General features: G+C 37.5%; 1 protein-coding gene across 1 annotated transcript; it reads left to right on the forward strand.

The window, feature by feature from the left end:
- Positions 1-12,128: 12,128 nt before the first annotated feature.
- On the forward strand, positions 12,129-16,933 carry LOC104104451 (uncharacterized). Its single transcript, XM_009612846.4, has 7 exons — positions 12,129-12,420; positions 13,651-13,766; positions 13,869-13,987; positions 14,203-14,365; positions 14,452-14,678; positions 14,892-15,210; positions 15,380-16,933. The coding sequence occupies exons 1-7, from the start codon at positions 12,262-12,264 to the stop codon at positions 16,767-16,769; spliced, it is 2,493 nt and encodes an 830-aa protein (XP_009611141.1). The 5' UTR covers positions 12,129-12,261; the 3' UTR covers positions 16,770-16,933.
- The last annotated feature ends 59 nt before the right edge of the window (positions 16,934-16,992 follow it).

Raw genomic sequence — 16,992 nt, forward strand, 5'->3', positions numbered from 1 at the left:
TATGTTCAGTTGTCTAAGTGTTACACCCTATACGTCCGAAGGTGACGTATAATGAATATGAGACTTATTAATCATGATTTAAATAAATTTAAAGTCATAATATGACTATATTTGATGGTTGGACAAAACACATAAAGTTTGGGGAAAATCGGATTAAAGTTGCGGAAAAACCGACTAAGAATTTGCCATATAACAGAGCTTTTTGAGAAATATATTTCGTATGATATATGAGGTCTTTTTGGGACATATTATATACCAAATTGAAGGTCTTGGAATGTCGTTTCTAACGCTTTTAACCGTTTGTTCATACGATATCCGGATAAAAAGATATAAGTGTTGGAAAATGGACGAATCAGAGGGTGCCAAGCTAGCACCTTTTGACTTTTCAAAAGTTTGATAAATATGTTTTAACTCATCTCTCTCTTCATTTTACATAGAATCTGACCAGAGACACCATAAAAGAACGGTCATTGAGCTCTCTAATAGCCTCAAATAACATCAGAACGATCCCTACGACGTAAGTATCACTATATCACCTCTCTTTTTCTTTGTAGTTTGAGTTTTGAAATGTATTTATTAGTTAATAAAAAAAATTTAATTTCTGTATTTAAGCTTTAAAATATCAAGAAAAGTTGATAAGTTTGTTTTCTAATAGTTAGACCTCACGGGACGGTGATCGGAAGGCGTGAGTTCGAGTTATTTGAATTGTAGTGGACTGTTTTGTGGGCTGTTTTGTATTGCTTTTGGGCTGTCTATTGTGCTGCTGATTTATGGAGTTTGGAAGGATAAAAGTAGCGTGGATAAACGCCACATGTGGTAGGGTAGTAGGTTGGTCGCTCGTCGTTGTAGTTGCATGCTAATTGATAATTTGTTGATTGGGTGTATTATGGTATATTTGGGGGTTTTGTTGTATTGAAGGTCCAGGATTGTAATTGGGTTGGTTTTGAGTTGCTGATTATATTATGTTTGTATCTCGCCTATAGTAGGCTTGAGGGAGCAGTAAAATCAGGGGAAATATTGCCTTTTTATTTTAGAATCAAGTTATCGTTTGAGATACGTAATATACTACCGCCATCTAAATTGTACACGTATTTATTTGCTATAGGGTTGGCGCTCTAGTTGTCATAAGCTTGTTGTTGAGTTGCATTGACGACTTGAGGTATGTTAAGGCTATCCCTTTTTTTCTTTCTGGCATGATCCAAATGATACAAACGAAACGAGCAAAATACGCAACGTTCATAAATTACTCTATTCATAGAAATACTAGAGGTATTTATATTCTTGATTCCCTATGTGAATTATTATTATTATATCCTTTGTTCATGGATCTCCGAAAAATACGTATTTGATAAAGTTTGTCCGAAAGGCATATTGATTTTATGATATTCGAGAAATCTTATTAACGTATTTCTATTGCATTTCATGCATTTATACATGTACATTGACCCATGACCAGAAGGCGTTATATACGCGTATATTATATGTATATGGGATATAGGAAAAGGTTAAGGCATTATATACGCACCACCACCTGATCAGCTGATATATGTTAATGATTTTTCCCACAGTGGCCGAGATAATATGATGGGATGCCCTCAGAGGCTTGATGATGTTATGTACACCTATACATATACATGATATGACATTTACACGCACGTGTATGATATTATAAATGTTTCAGGATTCACAAAGTTATTTAGACTCACATGTGGAATTCTTTACCCCATGTTCCATCTATGTCTTTTATGTATTGATTTTCATGTTTTACATACTCAGTACATTATTCGTACTGACGTCCCTTTTTGCCTAGGGACGCTGCGTTTCATACCCGCATGTGCAGGTAGACAGGCTGACGGTCCCCCATCTTAGGATCTTTGATCAGCGAGAGTTGGTGTGCTCCATTTTGATTCGAAGCTATTATGAGTTTTGGTACGGTGTGTTTACATATATATATATATATATATATATATATATATGGGTACGACAGGGCCCAGTCTCTTCCTTTATACAATTGTATACTCTATTAGAGGTCTGTAGACAGTCATGTATAGTTATATAGTATGTGGCCTTGTCGGCTCGCCCTAGAGTATATATATGTCTTTTGGGCCTGTTTTCCCACGTAGGTTCTTCATATGAATTAATAGTTTATTTCCAGACGTTATGCATGACCTACACTTATTTCATGATTATATGTTAGACGAATGCTTATGAGTGTTCGATAGGTAGAACTCGGCCACTCGTCACCGTCTATCGGTTTGGGTCGTGACAAAAGTGGTATCAGAGCAGTTCTGTCCTAGGGTTGTCTATAGACCGTGTCTAGTAGAGTCTTGTTTATGGGTGTGTTGTGCACCACACTTATAGACAGGAGGCTACAAGATATTTAGGATGGTTACTCTTCTTTCTTATCTTAGATCGTGCGATATAAGAATTCATTTTCCTAACGACATGTTATGTTTTCAGCGATGCCCAAGAAGGCTACGGCCGCTCAGAAGGGCAAGTCCATGGATGATGATACTACAAGTAGAGCGCCACGAGTTACCAGGTCTCGGGGAGAGTCGCATAGTGAGACTCCATCTCAGACTTCACATACCCTGCCCTTTCCAGAGGAGATCCGAAGGGCACCAGCTCCAGCACTCGCTCTAGTACCCCCAGCTCCCCATCCAGATGTACCGGGTTAGGAGATGAGAGATGCTATTCAGTTATTGACTCGCTTAGTGGACGCACAAGCTCGACGTCAGGAGGATTAGCGCGAGGGTTCGTGATTTCATTAATTTGGACCCTCCGATATTCACTGGAGCAGATCCAAACGAGGACCCTCAGATATTTATCGATAGGATGCAGAGAACTTTGAGGGTAATGAAGACCAATGCGACCGAGTCAGTTGAGCTAGCTTTCTATAGACTTCGGGATGTTGCAATTAATTGGTACGAGTCTTGGGAGTTGTCCAGAGGCGAGGATGTCCTTCCAGCAGTATGCCAGGATTTTACAGAGGCATTTGTTCATCATTATTTGCCACCAGAGCTTAGACGGGCCAGAGTTTATAGGTTCTTGACCCTTCAACAGGGTAATATGAGTGTTCGGGAGTACAACCTTCAGTTTGATTCTTTGGCGAGGTATGCTCCTACTATTGTAGCTAAGATGGAGGATCGGGTTCACCGGTTCGTGATGGGGTTAGAGCCACACCTGCTCAATGACTGTATGTCGGTCTCACTTCATCCAGGCATTGATATTTCTTGTATTCAGGCATACGCTCAGGGTGTAGAGGAGCGTAAGCATAAGCAGAGGGCCGATCGTGAGCATGATAGGGGCCAAAATAAGAGAGCGAGATATTCAGGTCCTTCTGGTGAGTTTCGAGGTGGTCAGAGATAGCAGTAACCAAGGTATCCAGCTCAGCCATCAGCTAGTGCACCCCCTCAGTTTTCCGGTAAGAGATTTGATCATTCCATATATTCTGGGCCCAATCAGAGTTCCAGGGCCTCTTGTTCTCAGTATAGGGGTGAGTTAAGTCAGATGAGGCCACCCTTTCCACGATGTGCTCAGTGTGGTAAAAATCATATCGGGCAGTGTTTTGGGGGTTGGGTGTTTGTTATACTTGTGGTTATCCAAGCCACATTATGAGAGATTGTTCGACGAGAGGTGGTGCAGGTATAGTTTAGTCAACGGGATCTATAGTTGGTTCGTCATCATCAGTACGCCCCCATGTGCAAGGATCACAGGCACCAGTCGGTCGTGGTAGAGGCAGAAATGGAGCATCTAGCTCGAGCGGTCCTCAGAACCGCATTTATGCATTAGCGGTTCGACAGGATCAGGAGTCGTCACATGATGTTGTTACATGTATATTATCAGTCTCTTCATATGATGTATATGCATTGATTGATCCAGGTTCCACTTTATCGTAAGTCACTTCGTTGGTTGCCAGCAAGTTTGGGATAGAACCTGAGTTGATTAAACCTTTTGAGGTGTCTACACCTGTTGGGGATCCAGTAATAGCTAGACGGGTATATAGAGATTATATAGTAGGAGTTCTTAGTCGTTCTACAGTAGCGGACCTGATTGAGCTAGATATGGTAGAATTTGGTGTTATAATGGGTATGGATTGGTTGGCTTCTTGTTATGCTAACGTTGGTTGTAGATCAAAGATGGTTCAGTTCAAGTTTCCAGGGGAGCCAGTTCTAGAGTGGAAAAGTAATACTGCATCGCCGAGAGGTAGGTTTATTTCCTACGTCAAGGCAAGGAAGATGATCAGAAAGGGCTATATTTATCACTTAGTTCAGGTACAAGATGTGAAAGCAGAGTCAGCGACCCTTCAATCTATTCCGGTGGTTAATGAGTTTCCCGATGAGCTTCCAGGCCTTCCGCCAGAGCGGGAGATTGAGTTTACTATTGACACATTACCATATACTCAGCCGATATCTATTCCTCCTTATAGAATGGCACTTGCAGAGCTGAGAGAGTTGAAAGAACAACTGAGGGATTTGCTTGAAAAAGGCTTTATCAGACCCAGTACATCACCGTGGGGAGCACCTGTGTTATTTGTGAGAAAGAAAGATGGTTCCTTGCGGATGTGTATTGATTACAGACAGTTGAATAAGGCGACGATCAAGAATAAGTACCCACTCCCGAGGATTGATGATTTATTTGATCAGTTGCAGGGTGCCAAGTGTTTCTCAAAGATAGACTTGAGGTCGGGGTACCATCAGGTAAGGGTTATAGAGAATGATATTCCGAAGGCAACATTCAGGACCCGATACGGACACTTTGAGTTTCGTGTTATGCCATTCGGTTTGACTAATGCCCCAGCAGTATTCATGGACTTGATGAACTGTGTGTTCAGACCCTTTCTAGATCTGTTCGTGATTGTATTTATAGATTATATTTTGGGTTATCCTCGTTCAGAGGTTGAGCATGCAGATCATTTGCGTACTGTGCTTAGAGGTCTACAAGAAAGGAAGTTGTATGCAAAGTTCTCTAAATGTGAATTCTGGTTGAATTCTGTAGCCTTCCTTGGTCATATTATTTCGGGTGAGGATATCCAGGTCGATACACAGAAGATTGAGGCAGTGAAGACTTGGCCTAGACCCACGACACCGACAGAGATTCGTAGCTTCCTGGGGTTGCCAGGTTATTACAAGAGATTTGTAGAGGGGTTTTCTTCCCTTTCAGCACCATTGACAAAGTTGACTCAGAAGGCAACCAAGTTTCAGTGGACTGATGCTTGTGAGCGGAGTTTCCAGGCATTGAAGTACAGATTGACTTCAGCACCGGTTCTGACACTTCCAGAAGGGACCGATGGTTATGCTATTTATTGTGATGCTTCGGGCGTTGGATTGGGTTGTGTATTGATGCAATATGGTAAGGTTATCGCTTATGCTTCTAGACAACTAAGAAACCACGAGAAGAATTATCCCACCCATGATTTAGAGTTAGCCGCGGTGATTCATGCACTAAAGATGTGGAGGCACTATTTGTATGGCATTCATGTTGATATCTATACGGACCATAAGAGCTTTCAGTATATATTCAAGCAAAATGAATTGAATTTACGTCAGAGGCGATGGTTGGAGCTACTAAAAGACTATGATGTTGATATTTTATACCATCCAAGAAAGGCGAATGTAGTAGCCGACGCCCTTAGTCGTAGATCTATGGGTAGCTTATTATATTTACAGCCAGAGAAGAGTGAGATAACTTATGAGATTCATCAACTAGCTAATCTTGGAGTTCGATTATTAGATTTAGGTAGTACCGGAGTTACTATTCAGGACACGACAACATCCTCTCTGGTAACTGAAGTGAAGGAATGCCAATATGACGATCATGTGCTATCTCACTACAGAGATACAACCCCTCAAAAGGAGAAGACACCATTGGAGATTACATGAGATGGAGTCCTCAGATATCCAGGTCGATTATGTGTTCCTAATGTAGCAGGGTTGTACCAGCAGGTTATGGGAGAAGCTCACTATTCTCGTTATTTCATTTATCCAGGAGCGACGAATATGTATCATGATATCATGGGAATATACTGGTGGTACGAAATGAAAAAGGATATAGCAGAGTTTGTTGCTCAGTGCCCAAATTGTCAGCAGGTTAAGATTGAGCATCAGAAACCCGGTGGATTATTGCAGGCTATAGAGATTCCAACTTGGAAATGGGAAGTGATTAACATGGATTTCATCATAGGATTACCTCGTACCCAGTGTAAGTTCAATTCTATATGGGTTATTATTGATAGACTTATAAAATCAGCCCATTTTCTGCTTATCAAGACTACGTATTCAGCAGAGGATTATGCAAGGTCGATTATGTGTTCCTAATGTAGCAGGGTTGTACCAGCAGGTTATGGGAGAAGCTCACTATTCTCGTTATTTCATTTATCCAGGAGCGACGAATATGTATCATGATATCATGGGAATATACTGGTGGTACAAAATGAAAAAGGATATAGCAGAGTTTGTTGCTCAGTGCCCAAATTGTCAGCAAGTTAAGATTGAGCATCAGAAACCCGGTGGATTATTGCAGGCTATAGAGATTCCAACTTGGAAAAGGGAAGTGATTAACATGGATTTCATCATAGGATTACCTCGTACCCAGTGTAAGTTCAATTCTATATGGGTTATTATTGATAGACTTATAAAATCAGCCCATTTTCTGCTTATCAAGACTACGTATTCAGCAGAGGATTATGCAAGAATTTACATTATGGAGATAGTACGACTTCATGGTGTCCCTATATCTATTATATCAGATAGAGGTGCTCAATTTACAGCTAATTTATGGAGGTCCTTCCAAAAAGGATTGGGGACTCAAATAAATCTTAGAATAACATTTCATCCCCAAACAGACGGTCAGGCTGAGCATACTATTCAGACACTGGAGGATATGCTACGGGCTTGTGTGATAGACTTCAGGGGTAACTAGGATGATCATCTTCTACTTATTGAGTTCGCATATAATAATAGTTATCATTCCGGCATTCAGATGGCTCCATACGAAGCTCTTTACAGACGAAAGTGTAGGTCACCTATCGGATGGTTCGATGTTGGGGAAACTAAGTTAGTAGGACCAGAGTTAGTACAAAATGCAGTTGAGAAGATTAAGCTTATATGGGAAAGGCTATTATCATCTTAGAGTCATCAGAAGTCATATGCAGATAATCGACGACGAGACTTGGAGTTTTAGGTAGATGACTGGGTATTCCTAAAGGTATCACCGCGTTATGAGATTTGGTAAGAAAGGAAAGCTTATCCCTTGGTACATTGGACCTTATAAGATCATAAGCAGAGTAGGCCATGTAGCATATGAGTTAGGCTTGCCTTCCAACTTGGAGTCAGTACATCCAGTTTTTTCACGTGTCTATGCTCTACACGTGTATTGGAGATATTTCTAGAGTCGTTCTAGTTGACGATATTCAGGTCACAGAGCATCTATCATATGAGGAAGCTCCCATTGCTATACTAGATAGACAAGTTCGGAGATTGAGAACTAAAGACATATCTTCGGTTAAAGTACTTTGGAGGAACAATAATGTGGAGAAGATGACTTGGGAAGATGAAGAAGACATGAATTCTAGGTATTCTCACTTGTTTCCGCTTCCTAAGGAGGATCGGACTGAGACATCACAACCTTAGGTACGTATATGGTATTTGATTCTTATGTTAGTTATTGTCATTGGTTGTGTGAGACCATTGGTGTTATTGATGATTGTGGACCTGTGTGTATTTGTATTGTTGGGTTTCTGTCTGACAGGTTGGTAGTGATACCATTACATAGGAGACTCTGCCAAAATTTCTATAAATCTCTAGGAGTTTAACATTCGAGGACAAATATTTCTAAGGGGGGAAGATTGTTACACCATGTACGTCCAAACGTGACGTATAATGAATATGAGACCTGTTAATTGTGATTTAAATGAGTTTAAAGTCATAATATGACTATATTTGATGGTTGGACAAAACACATAAAGTTTGGGGAAAATCGGATTAAAGTTGCGGAAAAACCGACTAAGAATTTGCTCTATAACAGAGCTTTTTGAGAAATATATTTCGTATTCTATATGAGGTCTTTTTGGGACATATTATATACAAAATTGAAGATCTTGGAATGTAGTTTCTAAATCTCTTAACCGTTTATTCATACAATATCCGGATAAAAAGATATAAGCGTTGGAAAATGGACGAATCAGAGGGTGCCAAGCTAGCACCTTTTGACTTTTCAAAAGTTTGATAAATATGTTTTAACTTGTCTCTCTCTCTCTCTCTCTTCATTTTATATAGAATATGACCAGAGACACCATAAAAAGAATGGTCCTTGAGCTCTCTAATAGCTTCAAATAATAATAACATCCCGAGTACGAAATCGAGAAGCGATAACATCAGAACGATCCCTACGACGTAAGTATCACTATATCACCTCTCTTTTTTCTTTGTAGTTTTTGCTTTGGAATGTATTTAGTAGTTAATAAAAAATTTAATTTCTATATTTAAGCTTTAAAATATTAAAAAAGTTGATAAATTTGTTTCGTAATAGTTAGACCTCACGGGACGGTGATCTGAAGGTGTGAGTTCGAGTTATTTAAATTGTAGTGGATTGTTTTGTGGGCTGTTTTATGTTGATTTTGGGATGTCTATTGTGCTGCTGATTTATGGAGTTTTTAAGGATAAAAATAGCGTGGAGAAACGCCACATGTGGTAGGGTAGTAGGTTGGTCGCTCGTCGTTGTAGTTGCAGGCTAATTGATAATTTGTTGATCGGGTGTATTATGGTATATTTGGGGAGTTTGTTGTATTGAAGGTCCCGGATTGTAATTAGGTTGGTTTTGAGTTGCTGATTATATTATGTTTGTATCTCGCCTATAGTAGGCTTGAGGGAGCAGTAAAATCAGGGGAAATGCTGCCCGTTTTATTTTAGAATCGAGTTATCGTTTGAGATACGTAATATACTACCGCCATCTAAATTGTACACGTATTTCTTTGCTATAGGGTTGGCGCTCTAGTTGTCATAAGGTTGTTGTTGAGTTGCATTGACGACTTGAGGTATGTTAAGGCTATCCCTTTTTTTTCTTTTTCTGGTATGATCCAAATGATACAAACGAAACGAGCAAAATACGCAACGTTCATAAATGACTCTATTTATAGAAATACTAGAGGTGTCTATATTCTTGATTCCCTATGTAAATTATTATTATATCCTCTATTCATGGGTCTCAGAAAAATACGTATTTGATAAAGTTTGTCCGAAAGGCATATTAATTTTATAATATTCGAGAAATCTTATTAACATATTTCTATTGCATTTCATGCATTTATACATGTACATTGACCCATGACCAGAAGGCGTTATATACGTGTATATTATATGTATATGGGATATGGAAAAAGGTTAAGGCGTTATATACGCACCACTACCTGATCAACTGGTATATGTTGATGATTTTTCCAACAGTGGCCGAGATAATATGATGGGATGCCCTCAGAGGCTTGATGATGTTGTGTACACCTATACCTATGCATGATACGACATTTACACGCACGTGTATGATATTATAAATGTTTCAGGATTCACAAAGTTATTTAGACTCACGTGTGGAATTCTTTACCCCATGTCTCATCTATGTCTTTTATGTACTGATTTTCATGCTTTATATACTCAGTACATTATTCGTACTGAAGTCCCTTTTTGCCTGTGGACGCTGCGTTTCATGCCCGCAGGTGCAGGTAGACAGGCTGACGGTCCCCCTTCTTAGGATCCTTGATCAACGAGAGTTGGTGTGCTCTATTTGATCCGGAGCAGTTTTGAGTTTTGGTACGGTATATATATATATATATATATATATATATATATATATATATATATGGGTACAACGGGGCCCAGTCTCTTCCTTTATACAGTTGTACACTCTATTAGAGGTCTGTAGACAGTCATGTATAGTTATATAGTATGTGGCCTTGTCGGCCCGCCCTACAGTATATATATGTATGTATATATGTCTATTGGGCCTGTTTTCCCACGTAGGTTCTTCATATGAATTAATAGTTTATTTTCAGACGTTATGCATGACCTACACTTATTTCATGTTTATATCTTAGATGAATGTTTATGAGTGTTCGATAGGTAGAACTCGGACACTCGTCATGGCCTATCGATTTGGGTCGTGACACTAAGAGAGAGGAAAAACGTAAATAGCGTATTTCATGCCTCAATGGTAGTATATACCATAAAATATAAAAGGTAGCTATAGAAAATAATAATTTAAAATAATTTTAGTTTATAATAAATAGGGTAAAATTTCCTAAATCGATCTATGTATGGAACAATACTGGACCAATTTTCACTGGAGGGGATCTTATTCCCACACACATATCGTATTTGGTTTTTTTTACACGCTTGATCATTTTTAACTATTATTTTAAAAAATAGCATCATTTATTGTTTATTCCATAAAGAGCACTTTTTTTTCATTATTAGCATATTATAAAAATTAAGCTCAACATTTAATTAGTTAACTGACTTACTAATCATAAGAAGTATTTTTTTTGTCCATCTCTATTCTCCCTTTCCAACATTCATCTTCTTCACTCCATTTTAAAAATCTGATGTATATGTGAATGCCACCTAAATTCAAGATGTATTGATTTATACGTCTTTTATACTTTGTATATCAAGTATAACTTTAATTCAAAATATATTTTTATGTATATAATTATTGTATATTTATTTTTGACGTGCCGTCTTATTTTAAGATGTATTTTAATGTATATTTTAAATATATTTTTATATGTCAAGTGCTTTTTTAATTCAGGATATATATTTTTTATGTAATTTTTTTTTTGTATATTTATATGCCATCTTAATTAAATTTAAGATATATTTTTATGTATATTTCACATGTCTAAGTGTCATCTTAATTGAAGATGTATTTTTTATGTATATTTTTAATATATTTTATATGTTTTAATTCAATGTATATTTTTTATATATACGATTTGTATATGTTAACATATATTATTATCGAAGTAAGATCTTTATGTTAAGAAAGGAAGAAAGAAGGAAGAGAAAAATTTAAGAAAGATAATTTAAAAAAAACAAATTGAACAAATTTAGAAAATATATTGGCTTCGGCAGAAAATAAAATTAACAAGATGAAGAAAAAGATGGAAAGCTAATAGATAAAGAGAAAAAAATAATATAATTTTGTACAAAGAATTATTAATTTTCCATTCAAATTGCTTATGTTTAGGGATTAATAATTAATATTCCTATTTTAATGAAACCGTGTGCTACAAATATAAATATTTTCATATCACAAATGTAATATTGGATTTTCTGCTGAGAATTTGTTATATTTCTTTTAAACAGTGACAGTTATGTAAAGTTCCCGATGTATTTAATATAAACTAAATTTGAACCCATAATTTGAAATGTACAAGGAGTTTAATACTAAAAACTTTGAACCCATCAAATTCAAATTTTGGATTCGTCTCTTGTCGTAATGTAACTCTTATGTCAATGTGTGTAAACCACACAAAAATTAATGATTATATCTTTGGAATAAACATGTTTGCTTATTTTCTTTCAAGCAAAAAAATAAAATAATAAAGAATCCATGTTAACAGCAAATAACCATTTTTATTTTATCATGTCGTGTTGGTTCTTTCTCCCCCCCCCCCCTGCCATTTATTTTATCCATTTCCTCACCAACTAAACTCTCCTAAAATAGAAAGAAAAAGAAAAAAGTATTGACTACGTGGGTAGAATTTAGTTAGAGCCTAGATGTGTGTTGACATGTACTCACTTGGTTTGTCATACTAAAAGGAACTTTTCACCTGACCTTTTACTAAGGAGTAATAGATTTGTTCCACTCATTGGTTTTCTTAAACTCGTTCAAACTTCAATGATGACCTGTGTTCTACAACTTTCCATTTCTTTGACCGAATCACCCCATAGTTTTCATACATCCAGGTCAGCTGATAGCTTATTCGACAAGGCTAATATGGTCTTTTCAAATACGGTAAGACTTTAACGAGGAACAACCGAATTACATACGAGATAGCTGTTAAGGCAGTAGGCCAGCATATCTAGCCGTTACACCTCTCAACCAATTGAAAAAGGGAAAAAACACAATTGTTCTACTTTTTAAAAATGACATGACCGTTGGTTCTCTTCCTCTCTTCATCAAAATCACATAAATCTCTGACACTTAGCTCTGTTCAGCGCTGGTTTTTCCTCCTTCATTTCTCTTCAAGAAAAAATAGAGGCATCAATGGCTGGAGATCTTGTTTTTACCCCTGAAGAAATGGTGATTGACAAGGGACTAGGATACCCAAAGGCCTATGCCAAGATCTGTAAAGACAGAAGCTTTGGCCCCTTCAGCCGCGGCCCTCCTTTCGCTTTCACTCCCTATTCTCTACCACATCATGAGGTAACATAAAGAATCAATTCAATCTCTTTATTTCAAGATTAATCAGTCAACTTTCAGAAGGAGGAACTTGGTGTTCCGAATTATATCTAATTCACCAAATCTGATTAAATTACTGTATGGAGTACTTAATCTGGCTTTTTCTCTTTCACCATAAAGAGTGGATTAATCTGTTCCCTCGGGAAAAAAAATTCCCCCAATTTTATGTTGAATTTTCGTTGTGTTTATGGTGCATATGATTTCTAGCTTCTAAATGCAAGTTAAATTCGCCTTCTTCATCCATTATAAAGCTTAAAGGGACCTTAATTGGTAGTATAGTTATTTCCCTAAGTGGATATTACGGATGAATTTAGGATTTAAACTTGATGGTTTTAATCTTTATCTTCTCACAATTACACTAAATGAACATTTACAATTACGGTTCGAATTTTAATATTTTAGTGACTTTTGTACATAGATATCGAATTTTAATATTTTAGTGACTTTTGTACATAGATATCTATGTTTTGTGCAAATATAGTTCAGTTGAACTCGGTGGATTATACATTGCATCCGCCTCATAGTTGAGTTAAACCTTGTGAAAGTTATTCAATTTCTAACTCCAATTAAATCAGTGATTTTCAAGTAGCCAGTGTTCTAAAAATCACTTACCCGATTTTGGAAAACAAGAGTCCCAGATTATAGTTTCCTTTAAAACACTTAGGGGTCGCTTGGTAGGGTGTATAAGAATAACGCTGAATAAGGTGTATTAGTAATGCCGAGATTAGTAATGTATGAGTTAGTAATGCAAGCATTAGTTATGCGGAGATTATTTTTTATCCACTGTTTGGTGTGGTGCAATAAAAATTAAAATGCCCTGCATAGCTTTTAAGAAAATTAGTTTTTAAAAATGTCCTTCGTATTCTTTAGCTTTATAAGGGACTTTAAGGACAATTTTGTCTTTAACCGTGCTAATGCATGCATTAGTTATACTATGGTTTGTTATGTATTAGTTATACAAAGGATAATACCAAATAGGTTGTATAACTAATACTTGCATTAATAATACATAGGTTGAAAAAGTGTACCAAACAAGGGATTAGTATTACCAAAAGCTAATGCATGCATTATTTTCTCTAATGCATCCTACCAAACGACCCCTGAATCTTAGAAAAGACAATATTTGTACTTAATTTTCTGGAGGAATTATGTGCTGCCTCAAATTTTGATCATTGTTATATTGATTGATAATAGGTTTTGAGAGCCAAGGAATTGGATGACATGTTCCCTATCATTGATCCAAATGCACAACCCAGTACAAAGCCGAAGATTTTCCTGTCTCTTTTGTGGAAGCAACTCAACCATCTCGGGTAAAAATGGATTGTTCATGCAATTCAACTTATCCAATATGAATAATTAGGACATGCTTAATAAGAGGTTTCTCATTCTTGATTATAATTTTTGAACTCCAGGAATGCAGGGTTTGATCCTGAAGTATTTCGAGTAGACTCATATGGCAATGTTCTGTATTATCATGCTGATTCAGCTTCACCTCTGGCTTGGAAAATTGATCATTGGTTTCCTTGCTCCAGTAATTACTCATCATCTTTCTGCATCCTTCTGTTTTTCCGCGCAAAGTTTGACTTATGTACCTGGACAGTGTAAAGAAACTTTTACACTATAAGGTCACCTTTACCTGTTGTAAAAGCTTACACCATCTGTGTATATAAGTTAAACTCTTCTGCATTAGTAATTTTTTTCTGCATTTTATGAGTTCTGAATTTGTGACATTTGGTGAAATTGCAGGAGGAGGACTAACTGTTCCAAGCAATCTGAGGATAATGCAGTGGCAAGCATGTAAGAAAAAGAATAATAAGCTGGAATTCCTTATACCCTGGTGGGATCTGCAAGTTGGTATATCCATAAACCAGTTCCTGTCCATCTTTGCTATATCAAATTCAGATTTCAGGTTGGTTGCTGTATGTTTGTTGAATGTTTTTGCAGTTTAAAAGTGATATTTTGCAACTGCTAGATGCTTACTGTCATTATTTTCAGGCGCAGAGCATTTTCATGGTTGTTTTCTGAAGGTGAAAATGAAGAACTGAATGCCTCACAAACTGTTGATTCCCATGTTTTTCCTCATCATTTTGTTGAATCGCAAGAAAAGATTGGCCTGGCTCCAGCTGCTGTTGTTCTAAGTCGAAGAGAGTCTTTTGATTCTTCCTCTACTCTGAAATCCTTGGATATAAATAGAAGACCAAGATCAAACACTCCTATTGTAGGTTAGTCTCCAAATAATAAACACCATCATCTGCTTCTTGATTTTAAAAGACAAGTGTATAGTTCTATTTTTTCAAGTGACTGAGAAATCCTCGAGGGCCAGTGGGGCCCGTCCCTCTATCCCTTCTCCACTTAATTACCAAAGGCTTGGGGCAGTGGTGAGACTACTCTTTGTTTCTTTGGTTTTGCTTTTTAAAGTTTTTCTTTTGTGATAGCTTACAAAAGATCAAAGGCGGATTTGAAAGAAAATGAAGATCCAGGCATGGTGACCAATCCATACCAAGCTATTGTGATGGCTAGAGATTCTTTGAGACACAGAGAAGAGACTTCAAAGATGCAGGCAGAAATTCAGAAATTAGACGATGAAGTGGGTGAATTAAAGCAAAAGACTGAGGAGGAGAAAGCAGCCGTAGAAGAACTGGAGCTAGTCCTAATAAAGAAAAGGAGGAGAGCAGAGAAATGTCGACGACTAGCTGAGGCACAATCTTCCTATAGAGCTATGCTAGAGAAGATGATTCGAGATGCCATGCACCAGTAAGATCACTGAAAAACATGTCCACTAGAAAAATAAAAATTCACGAGTATTTGATAATAGAGATAATTACATTCTTGGGCCACCTAAAAAATAATAGCCGGAAAATATATAAATATACATATTATTTTTATTATATGCTCTTACTCTATTGGTTTATGTTACTTGTAGGAGTGTTGTGTATAAAGAACAAGTGAGGTTGAATCAGGCAGCAGCTAATGCTCTTATGGCAAGACTTGAAGCTCAAAGAGCAATTTGTGATTCTGCAGAGAGAGAGCTACACAAGAGATTCAAATATAGAGATGAACTCGAGCAACAGATAAGACCTGAGTGGGACCAAACAAGAAAAAGATCAAGAATGGATGAATTTCCAGATGAAGAGGGAGATGAGAAGACTCTCCTCTGTCTTCCTGGCAGCAGCTCAAGGGCAGAATTAGAGAAAGATGATCAGAGAGTTCTATGCTTGCCAGGGATGAAGTCCAATGACAGTATGCATAAGGAACTAAGAGTATTTCTGGACGAGGAGCAGAAAGCATATGAGGCAAGACTCTCTCTAAATGGAGGACAAGAGAAAGAAAGACAAAGCGACAAGGCTATTGTGCAGGCAAAGGACGAGGATCCAACAGAGAAGAAGATTCAAAATACAGAAATACAAGAAGAAGGGATAACATACAATGCCGGGTTTCCCACTTTTCATGAAGCTGAAAGAGAGGAGGAGGACGACGAGAGCAGAAAGCAACGTGGGAAAGGAAATGTTGAAAAATGGCTTCAGTTGCTTTTGGATAACTCCCAAGAACCTACCAACTTTAGTGTTCAGACTGCTGAGGAGAACAATAATGGTAAGAAAACACTTAATGCAGGAGAAGATGAAACTAATGAGATTGATGGCACGATAAGAAAGCAGAACATCAGACATCCACAGAACGAGATAAAGAAATCCAGATCAGAGGAGTCAGAAGTAGCTGAGAAACAGCCGCAGAAAGCGGCCAAACAGCTAGATAAAGAAATCCAGATCAGACATCCACAGAACGAGATAAAGAAATCCAGATCAGAGGAGTCAGAAGTAGCTGAGGATGTGAAACAGCCACAGAAAGCGGCCAAACAGCTAGAAGAAACAAAAAGAGAGGAAATTGTTGAAATGGCAGCCAGGAAATCATCATTTTCAAACAGAGAAATTGGAAAAAAAGAAGAAAGAACTGAGCTTAAAGGTCAAAAAACACCATCCAGGAATCCTCCTCCCTACAGATTACTTCCAGAAAGGAGAGCCAGTGATGTAGGTTCTGCTTCTAAGGGAGTAGTTGGGAGATCTAGCAGCTGTGAAAGAACTGAAAGGAAGAGCGAAAAGGAAAAGGAAAGGGAACTCTTGAGGTCTGACAGTGCCAGGTTGTTTAGGCGTATCCCGTCTTCCCCATCTCTCCTCTTGAGTGGCATGAAAAAGAGAGTGGATTGCATAAGGAAGAAGCCCTCAGTTGTTGGTGATGATAGCGATGAAGGTCGGGTAGGAGGTAATGGCTTCATAAGATCATCCATCAAAACAATCAAGAAAGCAGTGAAGATGTAGGCCCTGATACATAGAACTAAGTTCATATAGTTTGGTTGTTATTGCTAGTGAGTGTTGGCTACCAAAATGAGTGTGTGAATGGTGCGCGCTTTATTTCTGTGTAAAATAGTGTACTATTATTCTTTTTGAAGGATTTGTAATAACAGCTTGTTGTTTGACGTAAAGATCTCTATAAAATGGCTAATATGAATATCCTTTGGAGTTTGAAAAGGATAACATGTCC

The sequence above is a fragment of the Nicotiana tomentosiformis genome, chromosome 3 (assembly GCF_000390325.3).
Source record: "Nicotiana tomentosiformis chromosome 3, ASM39032v3, whole genome shotgun sequence".
Lineage (NCBI taxonomy): Eukaryota > Viridiplantae > Streptophyta > Magnoliopsida > Solanales > Solanaceae > Nicotiana > Nicotiana tomentosiformis.

What these genes read in the sequence shown, in the direction of transcription:
- LOC104104451 (XM_009612846.4), top strand. Translation starts at nt 12,262, where the DNA reads ATGGCTGGAGATCTTGTTTTTACCCCTGAAGAAATGGTGATTGACAAG. An exon ending in ATATCAAATTCAGATTTCAG is followed by an intron (nt 14,366 to 14,451) that starts GTTGGTTGCTGT and finishes CATTATTTTCAG; the next exon opens with GCGCAGAGCATTTTCATGGT. An exon ending in ATCAAACACTCCTATTGTAG is followed by an intron (nt 14,679 to 14,891) that starts GTTAGTCTCCAA and finishes CTTTTGTGATAG; the next exon opens with CTTACAAAAGATCAAAGGCG.